This window comes from Perognathus longimembris, chromosome 12, assembly GCF_023159225.1.
Source record: "Perognathus longimembris pacificus isolate PPM17 chromosome 12, ASM2315922v1, whole genome shotgun sequence".
NCBI lineage: Eukaryota > Metazoa > Chordata > Mammalia > Rodentia > Heteromyidae > Perognathus > Perognathus longimembris.
In genome coordinates, this window is record NC_063172.1 from 366,084 (window position 1) to 383,037 (window position 16,954).

A 16,954-nucleotide genomic window follows, 5' to 3' on the forward strand; every position below is an offset into this window, starting at 1 on the left:
TTGGATTTTTTAACTTCTCACTCAACATGATGTTCTCTAGCCATTCATATTATTTCACTTTTCTTTGTGGCTGATTAATAGTCAATGGTATGTATGTACCACGTTTTCTTTTTTTTTTTTTTTCCTTTTTTGCCAGTCCTGGAGCTTGAACTCAGGGCCTGAGCACTGTCCCTGAGCTTCTTTTTGCTTAAGGCTATCACTCTGCCACTTGAGCCACAGCACGACTTCTGGCCGTTTTCTATATATGTGGTGCTGAGGAATTGAACCTAGGGCTTCATGTATATGAGGCAAGCACTCTTGCCACTAGGCCATACTCCCAGCCCTATCTTAACTGATTTTACCATTTGGCTATTGTAAACAAAGCTGCAATAAACCTGAGTATATAAATATTTCCTTTGTATACTGATTTTAACTCCTTCAAACATATGCCCAAAAGTGGTATAGATACTTTGCCAATTTTTTTTTTTTTTTTGCCAGTCCTGGGACTTGGACTCAGGGCCTGAGCACTGTCCCTGGCTTCTTGCTCAAGGCTAGCACTCTGCCACCTGAGCCACAGCGCCCCTTCTGGCCGTTTTCCATATATGTGGTGCTGGGGAATCGAACCCGAGAGCTTCATGCGTAGGAGGCAAGCACTCTTGCCACTAGGCCATATTCCCAGCCCAACTTTGCCAATTTTTTAATATGTAATTTTATTGCTATTATTAAGATGTTGTACAAACTGGGCACTGGTGGCTCATACTTGTAATCCTAGATACTCAGGAGTTTGAGATCTTAGGATTGTGGTTCAAAGGCAGCCTAGGCAAGAAAGTCTATGAGACTTTTATCTCCAATTAATCACAGAAAAAGCCAGAAGTGGTGCTGTACCTCAAGTAGTAGAGTGGTACCTTTGAGTAACAGGAGCTTAAGGATAGGGCTCAGGCCCAGAGTTCAAGGATCAGGACCAGCCCCCCTTCCCCCCAAAAAAAAGACATTGTACAGAGGGGTTACTAAGTCAGGTAATGAGTATATTTCTTTTTTTTTTTTGAACAATGTTATCCCTTACTTTGCTTTTCCTAGATTCCTCCCTCCATCCCTTCCCACAAGTTATATAGGTCATTTTATTTTATTATTTTGTCAATTGTGGGGCTTGAACAGCCTAAGCATTGTCCCTGAACTCTTTTGCTCAAGGCTGGTGCTCTACCACTTTGAGTCACAACTCCACTTCTGTTTTTTGTGTGACTATTGGAGATAGGAGTCTCATGAGGACTTTTCTGTCCGAGTGGGCTTCGAACCTCAATCCTCACATCTCAGCCTCCTGAGTAGTTAGAATTACAGTGTGAGGCACTGGCACCTGGCTTACTTTTATTTTTTGAGGAAACGCCATACTAATTTTCATAGTGGCTGCATTAGTTTATATTCCTTTTGTCTATGAGAGTGTCTCTTCTACACCAAGGATCCCTGGGCTCCTCTTCCCAGAGTCAAACTATTGTAAGTGGGGAATGCGAAACAATCAAATTGACAAGATGATTCAGTGATTCAGTCAGGTGCCGGTGGCTCACCCCTGTGATCCCAGCTACTCAGGAGGCTGAGATTTGAGGATCACAGTTTAAAGTCAGCCTGGGCAGGAAAGTCCATGAGACTCTTATCTTCAATATACCACTCAAAAAAAGCTGGAAGTGGCATTGTGGCTCAAGTGGTAGAGTGCTAGCCTTAAGCACAAATTGGCTCAGGGACAGTGCTCAGGCCCCAGGACTGGCAAAAAAAAAAAAAAAAAATCAACAGAGCTGGATACTGGAAAGAACATCAAAAGGAACAAAACAAAGGTAAAGAGGGATCTATTTTTATAGCTACTTAAAACCACTTAAGGCTTAGAATGTGGCTTAGTGGTAGAGTGCTTGTCTAGCATGTATGAAGCCCTGGGTTCAATTCCTCAGCACCACATAAACAGAAAAAGCCAGAAGTGGCGCTGTGGCTCAAGTGGCAGAGTGCTAGACTTGAACAAAAAGAAGCCAGGGACAGTGCTCAGGCCCTGAGTCCAAGTCCCATGACTGACCAAAAGAAAGGAGAAAGAGAAAGGAAAGACAGAAAGATAGATGATATACGCAATGATTTCACTTGCATGAGTCAGGTAATGAGTACATGTCTTCCCTTCCCTTGTTCTATCCTAGGCCCTTCTTTATTTTATTTTATTTATTTATTTATTTTTGCCAGTCCTGGGCCTTGGACTCAGGGCCTGATCACTGTCCCTGGCTTCTTTTTGCTCAAGGCTAGCACTCTGCCACTTGAGCCACAGTGCCACTTCTGGCCATTTTCTATATATGTGGTGCTGGGGAATTGAACCCAAGGCTTCATGTGTAGGAGGCAAGCACTCTTGCTACTAGGCCATATTCCCAGCCCCATCCTGGGCCCTTCTTCCCTCCTCCAGTCTCCACCCATGAGTTGTATAGTTCATCAATATCCAGTGAGCTCCACTGCTGCACTTTTTCACTCTTTTCCCCTGGAGTTCTGTACTTTCCCCCAACCACCCCCATCCCCGCAAAGATATGCACACAAATACACCATATGTATTTTGCTTGTTTTTGTTTTTTTTTTTTTTTCACTCAAGGCTGGAGCTCTACACACTTGAGCTCCATTTTCACTCTGACTTTTAGTGGGTTAATTAGAGATGAGAGTCTCTTGCCAGGTGCTGGTGGCTCACACCTGTAACCCTGCCTAGGTACTCAGAAGGCTGAGATCCAAGGATTGCGGGTGTTTTTTGTTTTTTGTTTTTTGCCAGTCCTGGGCCTTGGACTCAGGGTCTGAGCACTGTCCCTGGCTTCTTTTTGCTCAAGGCTAGCACTCTGCCACTTGAGCCACAGCGCCACTTCTGGCCGTTTTCTATATATGTGGTGCTGGGGAATTGAACCCAGGGCTTCATGTATAAGAGGCAAGCACTCTTGCCACTAGGCCATATCCCCAGCCCCAAGGATTGCAGTTTTGAAGCCAGCCCAGGCAGAAAAGTCCATGAGACTCTCTGTACAATTAACTACTCACAGACCAGGAATAGAGCTGTGGCTCAAAGTAGTAGAGTGCTAGCCTTGAGCAAAAGAGCTCAGGGAGAACACCCAGGCCCTGACTTCAGGCTCCACAACCAACCCATCACTACTCACCATCACCACCATCACCACCAACAAAGAGTCTCATGGATTTTCCTGCCTTGTCTGGCTTCCAACCTCCATTCTCCTATCTTAGACTTCTGACTTGGCTAGGGTGACAGGTGTGAGCCACCAGTGCCTGGCCATCAAAGGCATCGTCTGCCTCAATTGAGATGATCACAGGGCTTTAGTCTTTGGTTCTGTTTGTGTGTTGCATTATTGTCAATGTCAACCATCTGAGAGCCCGGGACTTTTTCCACAATCACCAGAACGCGGCCAGGGTAGGTACTTCGCTCTGATCTTTGCAGTTTCACATATCTGTGTTCTGGAGAGTGGGCCTCCTAGAACACCCACTACATGTAGTGGGGAGGGGCAGAGCCGGCTCTCCAGCCCCGGAGTACAGCGAACTGACCACAACAACCTCATTGTTTCTTTATGTAGTTTTTTTTTTTCCTCTCAATTTTGTTGAGAGTTAAGTTAATTTCTATCTTTTTTTTTTCTTTTTCTTAGGCTGGTCCTGGGGCTTGAACTCTGGACCTGGGCACAGTCCCTGAGCTATTTTTGCTCAAGGCTAGTGGTTCTACCACTTGAGCCACTCCACTTCCTCTTTTTCTGAGGAGTTTATTGGAGATAAGAGTCTAATGCACAACTGAACCACTCATGAGGGGAAAGGGAAAGGAGGAGGGGGAGTGAGGGGAGGGGTAACAAACAGTACAAGAAATGTACTCAAGGCCTAACGTATGAAACTGTCTGCCCCAAAGGCTGGGAACCACAATATTCAGATTGCAGCTTCCCGAGTAGGATTACAGGCATGAGCTACCAGCATTTAGCATGTCCCTGAGCTTTTATGCTCAAATGAGTGCTCTACCACTGGAGCCATTGCTCCATTTCTGTCTTACGGTTGTGACGGGAACCTGCATTGTTCTCATAACCCAAGGCTGCCTTCACAGCACACTCGACACTCCCCACCCAGGCCATTCTTGGAAGTCCTCACCTCAGCCCTGGCAGGGCTGGAGAGAGTAAGCACTGCCCTGGGTGGGGGCAGAGTTGACTTCCTTGTTGACTGTATACTTAAGTACTTAAGCCCTGGACTCTTCCCACTCCCCCCACCCGGTACTAGCTTACACATCTGACCCTGCCTGGTGATACTTGGCGCCTGCTCCAGTGATGAATAAAATCTGACCTGACCTGTTGAGGTCTCTGCCTTCTCTCTCCTCCTTTCTTCCACTTAAGTTTTCCTAAGAAATTGGAGATAAGAATCCATGGATTTTCCTGCCTGGGCTGGCTTTGAGCTGTGATCCTTGGATCTCAGCCTCCAGAGTAGCTAGGATTACAAGTCTGAGTCACTAGTGCCCAGCTTAATCTGTGTGTGTGTGTGTGAGGCCTGGGGCTTGAACTCAGAGCTCAAGTGCAGAGCTTTTAGCTGAGCTTTTTAGCTTAAAGATAGTGCACTACCACATGAAGCACACCTCTACCTTCCTGCCTGGGCTGTCTTCAAACCAAGATCTTCAGATCTTGTTGTATACAGGATACCCAGGTGGGCTTCAAACCCATGATAAGTCACCAGCACTCAGTCAATTGGGCTAGGAGTCTTTATTTAGCTGTGCAACAAATAGCGCTGGGGCCTAATAGGGCTGGGCTTTTAAAGGCAGATATCACATTCACCACTCACAGGTGGTCATGGGTTAAGAGGCACATTCACCACAATCAGGAGGTCTGGCAAGTTAGGCAAAGCAAGCAGCGAGACATACACAAGCAGGAGGATGGTTGTTAATGATTACAATTCCAGTAAACTCCTTAAACAAAGCAATACAAGTCTTGGTTCTGGGTGTGACTGGTCTTAATTAGCCTTAAATCTTTCTCTTCCTAGAACTTCCTCTGAACTGAGTGGTCTTCCTCATTCCTTTCTTTTGCCTAGGTCAAGCAGCTTTTGGCCCCTCCCCAAGCCCACTACCTGGTCTAAGCCTGTTTCCAGGGACTCAAAAAGAGGGTTCCCCTACACCTTTCACTTGGTTACCACAATCTCAGCCTTCTGGATAGGTAGGGTTACAAGCATGAGCTACTGGTGCCTAGCCTATCTAGTCTTTGTCTTCCAATCTGCTAATTTTCAGTTTGGCTACTTTTTCAAGGAGCTCTAGGTGCATCACTATTCATTTTAGGTTCTCTGTTTTACTGATATCAGCACTGATAACTACAAACATTCCTCTTGGCACTGCCTTCATTTGCATTAGATTCTAGGAATTATTTTTTTGGGGGGGTGTCGGTTGTGGGGCTTGAATTCAGGGCGTGTGCGCGGTCCCTGAGCCTCTTAGGGGTCAAGGCTAGCGCCCTATCACCTGAGCCGCAGCGCCAGGTCCGCTTCCTGCGCGATTGACTGGAGATGACTCTCGCGGGGGATCCTCTGCCTGGGTGGCGAGGGCTCCGGCCTGCGCCCCGCGCCCGGCCCCGCCGGGGCTTTTCCTGCACTGGCCAGCGGGCCTGTGCGCGCAGGTCTGGCTGTGACACACGCGCTTCCGTGCACTCCGGTGGGCGGGGAGCGGCTCTGCCTTCCGCGCTGACTTCCTGGGAGTCCCACGCGGGCGCGAAGGGCCCTGGCCGGGGAGGGGCCACCGCGACGCCTCGCCGGACAGCTAGGGGCCGGGCGGCCGGGCAGCTCGGTCTCCGCGAGCCGCCGGCGAGTCCGCCGTGGCCCAAGGCCCGGGTCGCGGCTGCACGGGGCCGGCTACGTAGGCGCAGGAGGCCGGAACTCCGCCGCTCGGCTTCGGTCCCCAGCCCGGCCGGGTCCGCCGCGCTCCCACTCTCCCGTCAGCCGCGTTGAGGCATTTGCGCAGGCGCAAGAGGCCGGAACCTAGAACCCGGTGTCTTGGTATCGGTGTTCCTCCAGATTAAATCCGTTGCACACCCAAGCCCCGGTTTCGGCCGCATCTGGCGGTTTGCACGTGCGCAAGAGATTGGAATCGGGCTCCATTGTCTCGGCTTCTGTGCCCGGCCCGGCCGAGTCCGTGGCGTCCCGGCCCCCGGCGTCGGCCTCATCAGGCGGTTTGCGCAGGCGCAGGCGGCCGGAACTCTGCGACGCGGCTGCGGTGCCCGGCCGGGCCGAGTCCGCCGCGTCCCGGCCCCCGGCGTCGGCCGCCACAGGTGGTTGGCGCAGGCGCAGGCGGCCGGAACTCTGCGACGCGGCTGCGGTGCCCGGCCGGACCGAGTCCGCCGCGTCCCGGCCCCCGGCGTCGGCCGCCACAGGCGGTTGGCGCAGGCGCAGGCGCAGGCGGCCGGAACTCTGCGACGCGGCTGCGGTGCCCGGCCGGGCCGAGTCCGCCGCGTCCCGGTCCCGGTGAGGCCCGCACGCGCGCGCGGTGGTCGTGGCGGCGCGATGTACGCGGTGTACAAGCAGGCGCACCCGCCCACCGGGCTGGAGTTCGCCATGTACTGCAACTTCTTCAACAACAGCGAGCGCAACCTGGTGGTGGCCGGCACCTCGCAGCTCTACGTGTACCGCCTGAACCGGGACGCCGAGGTAGGCAGCGCGGCCGGGCTCCCGCCGCGGGAACGGGCCCTCTCCTCGGTCTCCGGCTTCCGGAGCCCGCGCTTCACCGCCTGGCCGTGCGTCCTAGCCCCGAGTTGGCGGGAACGCCGCCCCTTCACGCTTTCTGCGGACTCCATTGTTTTCAAGCGGTGGTTGCGAGCGTCAGCCGGGTGCTGGGTAGTAGCCCCCCGAAAGAGAACCAGACCTGTTGGCCTTGGGGAGGGGACCCTGCGCTCCACAGGTGGCCGCCACAGCGCCACTGAGGGCGTGAATGAGAGAGGGAGCCGAGGAGGTGAGGTGAGGTGGTAACTGTAAGATCACAGCAGGGCAAGGGTTTGTCGAGGGAAGAACATTCCTAGCTAAAGGACAAGGTCAGACCACTGACAGGACGAAGTGGGACAATCCCATCAGTGGATGGTATACAGGGGTGCCTTGGGCGTCAACAGGAAATGAATTGGTTCAGGAGGACTTGCACTAAGCAGCTGCTTAGCTGTTCTCCAAGGAGATGGTACACTTAGCGGAATGAGGAGTGGAAGGGAAGGGAGACGAGGTGTTCCTGGCAGATAAACTACTTGGGCCTAGGCCAGAGCGCCTGTGTGTAAGTATGTACAATATGGTCATGTGTAGAGGAAAAGTTGGGAAGCAGAGGGTACGCTGAGGTCAGATTTGTTCTCCCCAACGATGGGAAAAGCTGTGGGAAATTTTGTTTTTCCCTTTGGCAATATTGGTGTTTGAATTCAGGACTTAGGTTTCATAGAGGCAGGTGCTATACCATTTGAACCACCCTGCCAGCCCCCAGAGAGGATTTTGAGGAGAGGCTGAGAGCAGTCAGAGGGGCACACTAGAGGTGATGGTCCCTCCGGGGCACTTGCCACAGCACATATTTGCTTGTGCATGAAATAAGTGTATTACTTTACAGAATAGAAAAGGATGAAATACTTTAGTAGGAGTTTTGTAACTGGATATAACATTGAAAAGTCTTGGCTTAACCAGGTGCTGATGGCTCATGCCTATAATCCTAGTGCTCTTTTTTTTTTTTTCTCCCCCCCCCCCTTTTTTTTTTGGTGCCAGTCCTGAGGCTTGAACTCAAGGCCTGGGCACTGTCCCTGGGCTTCCTTTTGCTCAAGGGTAGCACTCTATGACTTTGAGCCACATCGCTGCTTCTGGTTTTCTTGATGGTTCTTTGGTGATAAGAGTCTCAGGGTCTTTCTTGCTCCTGCTGGCTTTGAACAATGATTCTTGCATCTCAGCCTCCTGAGTAGGAAGGATTATAAGTATGAGCCACTAGTGCCTGACTCAGTCTGTTGTTCAAAGCAGCCCCAGCCTGTATTTATTTGGAGGGAGTTCTGCCCGCAGTTGTGGCTGTCTTAAATCTGTTCTGTGAGCCTAATGCGAGGGCAGCTTCATTCTGGGGGACGCCCAGTCAGGGCCTCCCTTTTGGTTTTGTTTAGACAGGTCTCACTATGTAGTCTAGGCTGGCCTGTAACTCAGGATGCTCCTAACTCAGCCTTCCAAGTGCTGGGATTATAGTGGTGCATCCAGCATGGACTCCTTTCTAACAATCTTGGCTGACGGTAGCTCTAGCACCTCAGCTTTGGCTGGAGTATATTTTTTGCGGCTTGTGCTGTGTTGCTTGAGCTGTGGTACAGATGTGTAGGTGCATAGCTGGGCAGGTTTGGGGTGTGCTGCAGAGCAGCCTTGTGGCCAGGCCCAGCTGAGGCGAGTGAGTTTCTGGGCACACAGAGGTATGCACAGTTGTTTACAGCAGTATCCAGCTTGCACACTGGCACTGCAGGAAGATTGAGCAGGGCTTCCTGGTGTTCCATCCATCCCAAGGGCCCCCAGGATTGGTCCTCACTGTCCTCTCTGTCTTTGCTCCAGGTTTTGACCAAGAATGATGGGAGCACAGGTGAGTGGAGGGAGCGCTGCCCCGGCTTGCACCGGGGTTAAAGGGTCGCCAGAGTTCAGAGTTCAGTGGGTCAGAGCCTGACCCGCTGGTGCCTTGCCCAGAGGGGAAGACTCACCGGGAGAAGCTGGAGCTGGTGGCCTCCTTTTCCTTCTTTGGCAACGTCATGTCCATGGCCAGTGTGCAGCTTGCCGGCGCCAAGCGTGATGCGCTGCTCCTCAGCTTCAAGGATGCCAAGGTAAGTGGTGGGCTGGTGAGGCGTGGACACAGTGGCGGGGGGTAGAGGCACTGCTGAGCAGAACCCCACTTCTGACCTTCCTCCCCAGCTGTCAGTTGTGGAGTACGATCCGGGCACCCACGACCTAAAGACCCTGTCCCTGCACTACTTTGAGGAGCCTGAGCTTCGGGTAGGCAGTCCCAGTACTTCTGGGAGGTCACGGAGCTGTTTGCTCCCCCAGCGTTGCTCCCGTGTCTCCTGTCGCGTAGCTCTGCTGACCTCCCCTCTGTCCCCAGGACGGGTTTGTGCAGAATGTGCACACGCCTCGTGTGCGGGTCGACCCTGATGGGCGCTGTGCAGCCATGCTCATCTATGGCACGCGGTTGGTGGTGCTGCCCTTCCGCAGGGAGAGCCTCGCTGAGGAGCACGAGGGACTCGTGGGCGAGGGGTGAGTGCCGGGCCTGGGCCGCAAGGGGGAGCCCTGCATTCCCCTCCCCTGCTGACAGACACCCCCGGCCCCCAGGCAGAGGTCCAGCTTCCTGCCCAGCTACATCATTGACGTGAGGGCCCTAGATGAGAAGCTGCTCAACATTGTGGACCTGCAGTTCCTCCATGGCTACTATGAGCCCACCTTGCTCATCCTGTTTGAGCCTAACCAGACTTGGCCCGGGTGAGGTGGGGCCCAAAGCACTCCTTGCTCTTTTCCTTGGGGTCCTGGACAGGGTGTGGAGATGGGAGGACCTGTGCCACTTCACCTGGGGTCCTGTGATGGTCCCCGGCTGACCGCACCTGCTGCTCTAGGCGAGTGGCTGTAAGGCAGGACACATGCTCCATCGTGGCTATCTCACTGAACATCACGCAGAAGGTCCACCCCGTCATCTGGTCTCTCACCAGCCTGCCTTTTGACTGCACCCAGGCCCTGGCTGTGCCCAAACCCATAGGTGAGGGCCCAGTGGTGCAGTGTGGTCGTGGGGGAGGTGGAGCCGGGCCTGCCTCCCAGCCACGTCTTCCTGCAGGTGGGGTGGTGATCTTCGCGGTCAACTCTCTGTTGTATCTGAATCAGAGTGTCCCCCCATACGGCGTGTCTCTGAACAGCCTCACCACAGGCACCACTGCCTTCCCGCTACGTGAGTGGGCGCGCCCGGGGGAGGGTGGCTTGTGCCCACAGTGGGGCCTTCAGTCGTATGACCCCCTGCCCCACAGGCACCCAGGAGGGCGTGCGGATCACCCTGGACTGTGCCCAGGCGGCCTTCATCTCCTATGACAAGATGGTCATTTCCCTCAAGGGCGGAGAGATGTGAGCACCCAGCCCAAGAGCCTTCTCGCCCCATCTCCTCTGTCCCCTAAGCCCTGCCGTGCCCCTGCCCTACTTACCACCCCACTCACACCTTACCCGCAGCTATGTGCTGACCCTCATCACCGATGGCATGCGCAGTGTCCGAGCATTCCACTTCGACAAGGCAGCCGCTAGTGTCCTCACCAGCAGTGTGAGTAGAGAGCGGGGAATGGCTCCAGGCCTGGTGTGGCACTGCCCTCACCTCACCTCTCCTGCAGATGGTCACCATGGAGCCGGGATACCTCTTCCTTGGCTCCCGCCTGGGGAACTCCCTCCTCCTCAAGTACACAGAGAAGCTGCAGGAGCCCCCAGCCAGTGCTGTCCGGGAAGCCGCTGACAAGGTGGGTGCCCACAGGCGGTGCCGCCTCCTGGTACGAGGCGGCCTCGCAAGGCCGCTCACTCTGCTCTCACCCCACAGGAAGAGCCTCCCTCCAAGAAGAAGCGAGTAGACTCCGCTGCGGGCTGGTCAGGTGAGGGCCAGGGTGTGCTGGGCCGGCTGAGGCCTGAGCCCAGGGCTTGGTGCGGGGGCTCAGCTCTCTGTGTTGCAGGAAGCAAGTCTGTGCCGCAGGACGAGGTGGACGAGATTGAAGTGTATGGCAGTGAGGCCCAGTCTGGCACACAGCTGGCAACCTACTCCTTTGAGGTGAGACTGGGGACAGCAGTGGTCCCCCCTCCGCTGGTTTCCCTTGACCCCTGCTGTCCCCCTAGGTGTGTGACAGCATGCTCAACATTGGACCCTGTGCCAACGCTGCTGTGGGCGAGCCTGCTTTCCTATCAGAAGAGGTGCTGGGGGGGACGGGGGACTGGAGGGTGAGTGGGCCGGCTGGGGGATGAGGGGTGTCAGGGGAAACTGTGTCCTTGCCTCTCTGCAGTTTCAGAACAGTCCTGAGCCAGACTTGGAGATTGTGGTTTGCTCCGGCTATGGGAAGAATGGCGCCCTGTCTGTGCTGCAGGTGCGTCGAGGAAGGGTAGGGACTTGCTATTAGGACCTGGCTGGGCTGACCCCGACCCTATCTTTATTCCAGAAGAGCATCCGACCCCAGGTAGTGACGACCTTTGAGCTCCCTGGTTGCTATGACATGTGGACTGTCATAGCCCCTGTGCGTAAGGAGGAGGTAAGCTCGACATGTATGGGCAGCAGGGTCCAGAGAGGCGCAGCCACGTGCGCCTCTGCCCACTGTGTCTCCTTCCTGCCCTCTTCCCCTCCCAGGAGGAAACGTCCAAGGCAGAGGGTGCAGAGCAGGGGCCCAGTGCCCCTGAAGCAGAGGACGACGGGCGAAGGCACGGTTTCCTCATTTTGAGCCGGGAAGACTCAACCATGGTAAAGGGCAGGGCCATGGGCAGGGCAGGGCTGGGCTTGGGGTTGCCGAGGGGAGGGGCTGCTCACCACTGTCTCCATAGATCCTGCAGACAGGCCAGGAGATCATGGAGCTGGACACCAGTGGCTTTGCCACGCAGGGCCCCACCGTCTTTGCTGGAAACATTGGGGACAATCGCTACATTGTCCAAGTGTCCCCTCTGGGCATCCGTTTGCTGGAGGGAGGTAGGCGCTGGGTCCGGTCAGTGGGCTGTGGGAGGTGCACCCTGTGCTACCCCATGCTCACCACTCCATGCTCACAGTGAACCAGCTACACTTCATCCCGGTGGACCTGGGTGCCCCGATCGTACAGTGTGCAGTGGCTGACCCCTACGTGGTCATCATGAGCGCCGAGGGCCATGTCACCATGTTCCTACTCAAGAATGATTCTTACAGTGGCCGCCACCATCGCCTTGCCCTGCACAAGCCCCCACTGCACCATGTAGGCGTCTCATGTCTGATGCCCCCCATCTGCCTGCCGCCGCTGCATCTGAACCCTCCCTCCCCCATCTGAACCCTCCCCTCATCTGAACCCTCCCTCCCCTCATCTGCCCCCCCCACATCTGAACCCTCCCTCCCCTCATCTGCCCCTGCCCCCATGTGCCTCCCCCTGCATCTGGACCCTCCCTCCCCTCATCTGCATCTGAACCCTCCCTCCCCTCATCTGAACCCTCCCCCATCTGCCTGCCCCCGCCACATCTGAAACCTCCTTCCCCCATGTGTCCCCCCCGCATCTGAACCCTCCCTCCCCTCATCTGTACCCCCCCCGCATCTGAACCCTCCCTCCCCTCATCTGCCCCCCTCCCCTCATCTGCCACCCCCCGCATCTGAACCCTCCCTCCCCTCATCTGTACCCCCCCATCTGAACCCTCCCTCCATCTGCCTGCCCCCTCCCTCCCCCCATCTGCCTCCCCCCCTCTTTCATCTGAAGCCCCTCCCTTCTGCAGCAGTCCAAGGTCATCGCGCTCTGCTTGTACCGGGATGTCAGCGGCATGCTCACCACGGAGAGCCGCCTGGGCGGGACGCGGGACGAGCTGGGGGGCCGCAGTGGCTCAGAGGCCGATGGCCTGGGCGCGGAGACCAGGTACATGGTGGCCAGGGTGTGAGGGGTCTGGATCTCCGTGCCGTCCTATGAGATGTCTGTTCTGCAGTCCCACAGTGGATGACGAGGAGGAGATGCTCTATGGGGACTCCAGCTCCCTCTTTAGCCCCTGCAAGGAAGAGACCCGCAGGAGCAGCCAGCCCCCTGCTGACCGTGACCCTGTGCCCTTTCGGGCAGAGCCCACACACTGGTGTCTGCTGGTGCGAGAGAATGGCACCATGGAGGTGGGTGTGCCTGAGCATGGTAGCCCCTATGGCCCGGCGGGGTGGTGGCTTCTGCCCCACTGCTGCTAACCATTGTCCCTCCGCAGATCTACCAGCTCCCTGACTGGCGGCTGGTGTTTCTGGTAAAGAACTTCCCTGTGGGGCAGCGGGTCCTCGTGGACAGTTCCTTTGGACAGCCCACCACCCAGGGCGAGGCCCGTAAGGAGGAGGCCACCCGTCAGGGAGAGCTGCCCCTGGTCAAGGAGGTGCTGCTGGTGGCGCTGGGGAGCCGCCAGAGCAGGCCCTACTTGCTGGTGAGTGCGGGCGTCTGGCTGCTGCCTGCCTGCCTGCCGGGCCCCGCCACGGCTGCGCTAACACCTGCCCTGCTCTGGTTGCCTCCCCAGGTGCATGTGGACCAGGAGCTGCTCATCTACGAGGCCTTCCCCCACGACTCTCAGCTGGGTCAGGGCAACCTCAAAGTCCGCTTCAAGAAGGTGCCAGTGGCTGGAGCCTCCTGGGTGTAGGGAGGGGAGGGCCAGGTGAACAGGGGCCCAGAGGACCAGATGTTCACTGTAGCGTCTACCAGGTCCCCCACAACATTAACTTCCGTGAGAAGAAGCCAAAGCCATCCAAGAAGAAGGCAGAAGGTGGCGGCACTGAGGAGGGTCCTGGAGTCCGGGGCAGAGTGGCTCGTTTCCGCTACTTTGAGGATATTTATGGCTATTCAGGGGTAGGCAGGCGGCTTCACAGGGGCCCAGGGTAGAGGAGGGTGGCCTCGCCCACGAGTGTGTGTGCTCATAGTGCCTGTCTCCAGGTGTTCATCTGTGGCCCTTCACCTCACTGGCTTCTGGTCACTGGCCGGGGTGCTCTACGGTTGCACCCAATGGGCATCGACGGCCCCATTGACTCTTTTGCTCCATTTCACAATGTCAATTGCCCCCGTGGCTTCCTGTATTTCAACAGACAGGTAGGAAGGCCTGGCTTGCTTCCTTCCAAGACCACTGATGTTAAGACCAGATCTGGGGCCCCAGAAAGGAAGCCTTTGATACCTGGGAGCCGGTGGGCTGGGTAGTGATGCACCCAGGGCGCAAGAATAGTGTGAACTCGTATGGCCAGAGGACTAGCCAGTGAGGCTACTTGCTGCTGCTGTTGGGGGTCACCCCTAAGGCTTTGCCCCTAGCATAGCCTCAGCCCTTTCTCCAGAGCCAGGCTAAGCTGGCGTCTGCTTCTGACCGCCTGGGAGAGACACGCCTCTGTGCTTCGTTCCTCTCTGTGCTGTTCAGATGGTAGCAGTGACCAGTTGGGTCACTTGGGGTTGCTGACAGTGACATGGTGAGTGTCTGGAGAGCAGCCCAGCTCCCTCTTGTAGAATCCTCGGCACGACCAGGCCCTCAGGGTCCCCTTGGCCTTGTGCTAGAGCCCCCCAACCCAAGATGACCCTGAAAATGGACAGCTCACTGGCCATCAAAAATGTGGGCCCTGCAGAACCACTACCAGACATGGCAGCCCCAGCACTGGTGGGTGGTCTGGGTCACCCCCCAATAGCCACCCGCTGCACCCCACCCCAGGGTGAGCTGAGGATCAGTGTTCTGCCTGCCTACTTGTCCTATGACGCCCCGTGGCCGGTCCGGAAGATCCCACTGCGCTGTACAGCCCACTACGTGGCTTACCACGTGGAGTCCAAGGTCTGTAAGCCTGCTATCGGTGTCATCCAACCCCCCCCCCCCCCCCGCAATGTCTTCCAGGCCTGGCATCTGGTTTGTAACCTCCTCCTCCCCCCCCAGGTGTATGCAGTAGCCACCAGCACCAACACTCCATGTACCCGCATCCCTCGCATGACTGGCGAGGAGAAGGAGTTTGAGGCCATTGAGCGAGGTGTGTGTGCAGCCCCGGGAGTGGGGCAGGGCTCGGGCCGCACTGGGCTCAGCTGTGACCCAGTTTGCCGGTCCCTGCAGACGACAGGTACGTCCACCCCCAGCAGGAGGCATTCTCCATCCAGCTCATCTCCCCGGTCAGCTGGGAGGCCATCCCCAATGCCAGGTGAGGCGGGCCCGCGGCACCTCTCCCCTGCCACACAGCAGAGGGCGGCTCGCTGATGCCGCCCTTCCCCATGCAGAATCGAGCTGGAGGAGTGGGAGCATGTCACCTGCATGAAGACCGTGTCACTGCGCAGCGAGGAGACTGTGTCTGGCCTCAAGGGCTACGTGGCAGCTGGGACTTGCCTCATGCAGGGCGAGGAGGTCACGTGCCGTGGGCGGGTGAGAGCCCTAGAGGTGTGGAGGGTGGGCGTGCAGGTGGCCCCTGACTGGCCCTCTGCCATCCCTGCTCATCCCCTCACTCTGACAGATCTTGATCATGGATGTGATTGAGGTGGTGCCTGAGCCTGGCCAGCCTCTGACCAAGAACAAGTTTAAGGTGCTGTATGAGAAGGAACAGAAGGGGCCAGTGACGGCCTTGTGCCACTGCAACGGCCACTTGGTGTCAGCCATCGGGCAGAAGGTGTGCCATCTCCCTGCCCCAGCTGTGCGTCTGCCCTGTCCGCAGTGTTGTTCTTTACTCATGCTGTACCCCGCGCCCGCCCCCAGATCTTCCTGTGGAGCCTACGGGCCAGTGAGCTGACAGGCATGGCCTTCATCGACACTCAGCTGTACATCCACCAGATGATCAGTGTTAAGAACTTCATCCTGGCAGCTGATGTCATGAAGAGCATCTCACTGCTACGCTACCAGGAAGAGAGCAAGACGCTGAGCCTGGTGTCCCGAGTACTGGCGGGAGGCTGGCCGCTGGGGGAGGAGGGCACCAGCCCAAGGCCTACCCTGACACCCCCCCACCCCTCCCCCAGGATGCCAAGCCCCTGGAGGTGTATAGTGTGGACTTCATGGTGGACAATGCCCAGCTGGGATTCCTTGGTAAGAGCGATGCCTTTCCATGTGCAGGTGGCTCATACCTGTTATTCTAGCTACTCAGAAGGCCTCATGCGATTTGAGCATTGAGCTAGCCCAGGCAGACAAATCCAGGAGATTCTTACCTCCAATTAATCAGAAAAAAGAAAGAAGTGGCTCAAGTACTGTATTGTCAGCCGTGAGCAAAAGAGCCAAGCAAGAAGGCAAGGACCTGAGACCTGAGTTCAAGCCCCAGTATAGGCACAGTGCCTTGGAGGTGGCTGGGGTTGATTCTAGCTTTCTGCTCCTCAGTTTCTGACCGAGATCGCAACCTCATGGTGTACATGTACCTGCCGGAAGGTGAGTGGCCCCAGCCCACCTGTGCCAGGGTGCCTGCAGGTGCAGGGGCAGCGGTGACATGAGTCCTTCTGCCTAGCCAAGGAGAGTTTTGGGGGCATGCGCCTGCTGCGCCGGGCAGACTTCCATGTGGGAGCCCACGTGAACACGTTCTGGAGGACCCCATGCCGAGGGGCTGCTGAGGGGCCCAGCAAGAAATCTGTTGTGTGGGAAAACAAACACATCACCTGGTTTGGTGAGTGTTGCCCAGGGGGTCTTGGGGAGCGGGCATGCCCAGGGGCAGGCGGCTGAGCTCCCCCACCCTGCCCCCAGCGACCCTGGACGGTGGCATTGGGCTGCTGCTGCCCATGCAGGAGAAGACCTATCGGCGGCTGCTCATGCTACAGAACGCACTGACCACCATGCTGCCCCACCATGCCGGCCTCAACCCCCGCGCCTTCCGGTGAGCACCCTCCCTCCCTGGCCCCACCCGCCCTGGACGTGTCCTGACCCCCTTGTGTCCACCCGGTCAGGATGCTGCACGTGGACCGGCGAGTCCTGCAGAATGCTGTGCGCAACGTGCTTGACGGGGAGCTGCTCAACCGCTACCTCTACCTCAGCACCATGGAGCGTGGTGAGCTGGCCAAGAAGATCGGCACCACCCCGGACATTGTGAGTACTCGCTGCCCGCCCCAGCCCGTCCCTCTGCCTGTCCCTTTCCTCGTGCCCTCATCTTCCCTCACCCCACAGATACTCGATGACTTGCTGGAGACGGACCGAGTCACTGCCCACTTCTAGCCCCTCTGAAGCTGCCCTGGCCCATGTACACTGACTCCCACCCCACCCCCCTTTTTGTACAAAACAAACCAAGAACAATTTCTTTGAGGCAAGTGTGTGGTCATTGTGTTGTCAGAGCCCCACAGAGCGTCCCCCATCCCAGGCCCCCAAGATGTGTCCATACTGCTGGCCAGGGCCAGCA

General features: G+C 56.6%; 1 protein-coding gene across 2 annotated transcripts; it reads left to right on the top strand.

Moving 5' to 3' along the window:
* Positions 1–6,197: 6,197 nt before the first annotated feature.
* On the top strand, positions 6,198–16,861 carry Cpsf1 (cleavage and polyadenylation specific factor 1). Of its 2 annotated transcripts, XM_048358478.1 has the most exons (38): positions 6,198–6,233; positions 6,432–6,627; positions 8,518–8,545; positions 8,647–8,780; positions 8,869–8,949; positions 9,056–9,207; positions 9,283–9,429; positions 9,561–9,700; positions 9,776–9,886; positions 9,963–10,056; positions 10,159–10,246; positions 10,314–10,436; positions 10,514–10,565; positions 10,644–10,738; positions 10,804–10,878; positions 10,968–11,048; positions 11,121–11,210; positions 11,306–11,416; positions 11,497–11,638; positions 11,716–11,894; positions 12,400–12,536; positions 12,604–12,778; positions 12,865–13,071; positions 13,162–13,251; positions 13,344–13,487; positions 13,572–13,724; positions 14,326–14,442; positions 14,542–14,632; positions 14,713–14,797; positions 14,874–15,015; positions 15,104–15,256; positions 15,343–15,519; positions 15,600–15,666; positions 15,952–15,999; positions 16,076–16,231; positions 16,309–16,438; positions 16,509–16,647; positions 16,726–16,861. In XM_048358478.1, the coding sequence occupies exons 2-38, from the start codon at positions 6,484–6,486 to the stop codon at positions 16,771–16,773; spliced, it is 4,326 nt and encodes a 1,441-aa protein (XP_048214435.1). In that variant the 5' UTR covers positions 6,198–6,233; positions 6,432–6,483; the 3' UTR covers positions 16,774–16,861. The 2 variants fall into 2 exon arrangements, with proteins under 2 accessions (XP_048214435.1, XP_048214434.1); XM_048358477.1 differs by lacking the exon at positions 6,198–6,233 and having other exon boundaries at positions 6,385–6,627.
* The last annotated feature ends 93 nt before the right edge of the window (positions 16,862–16,954 follow it).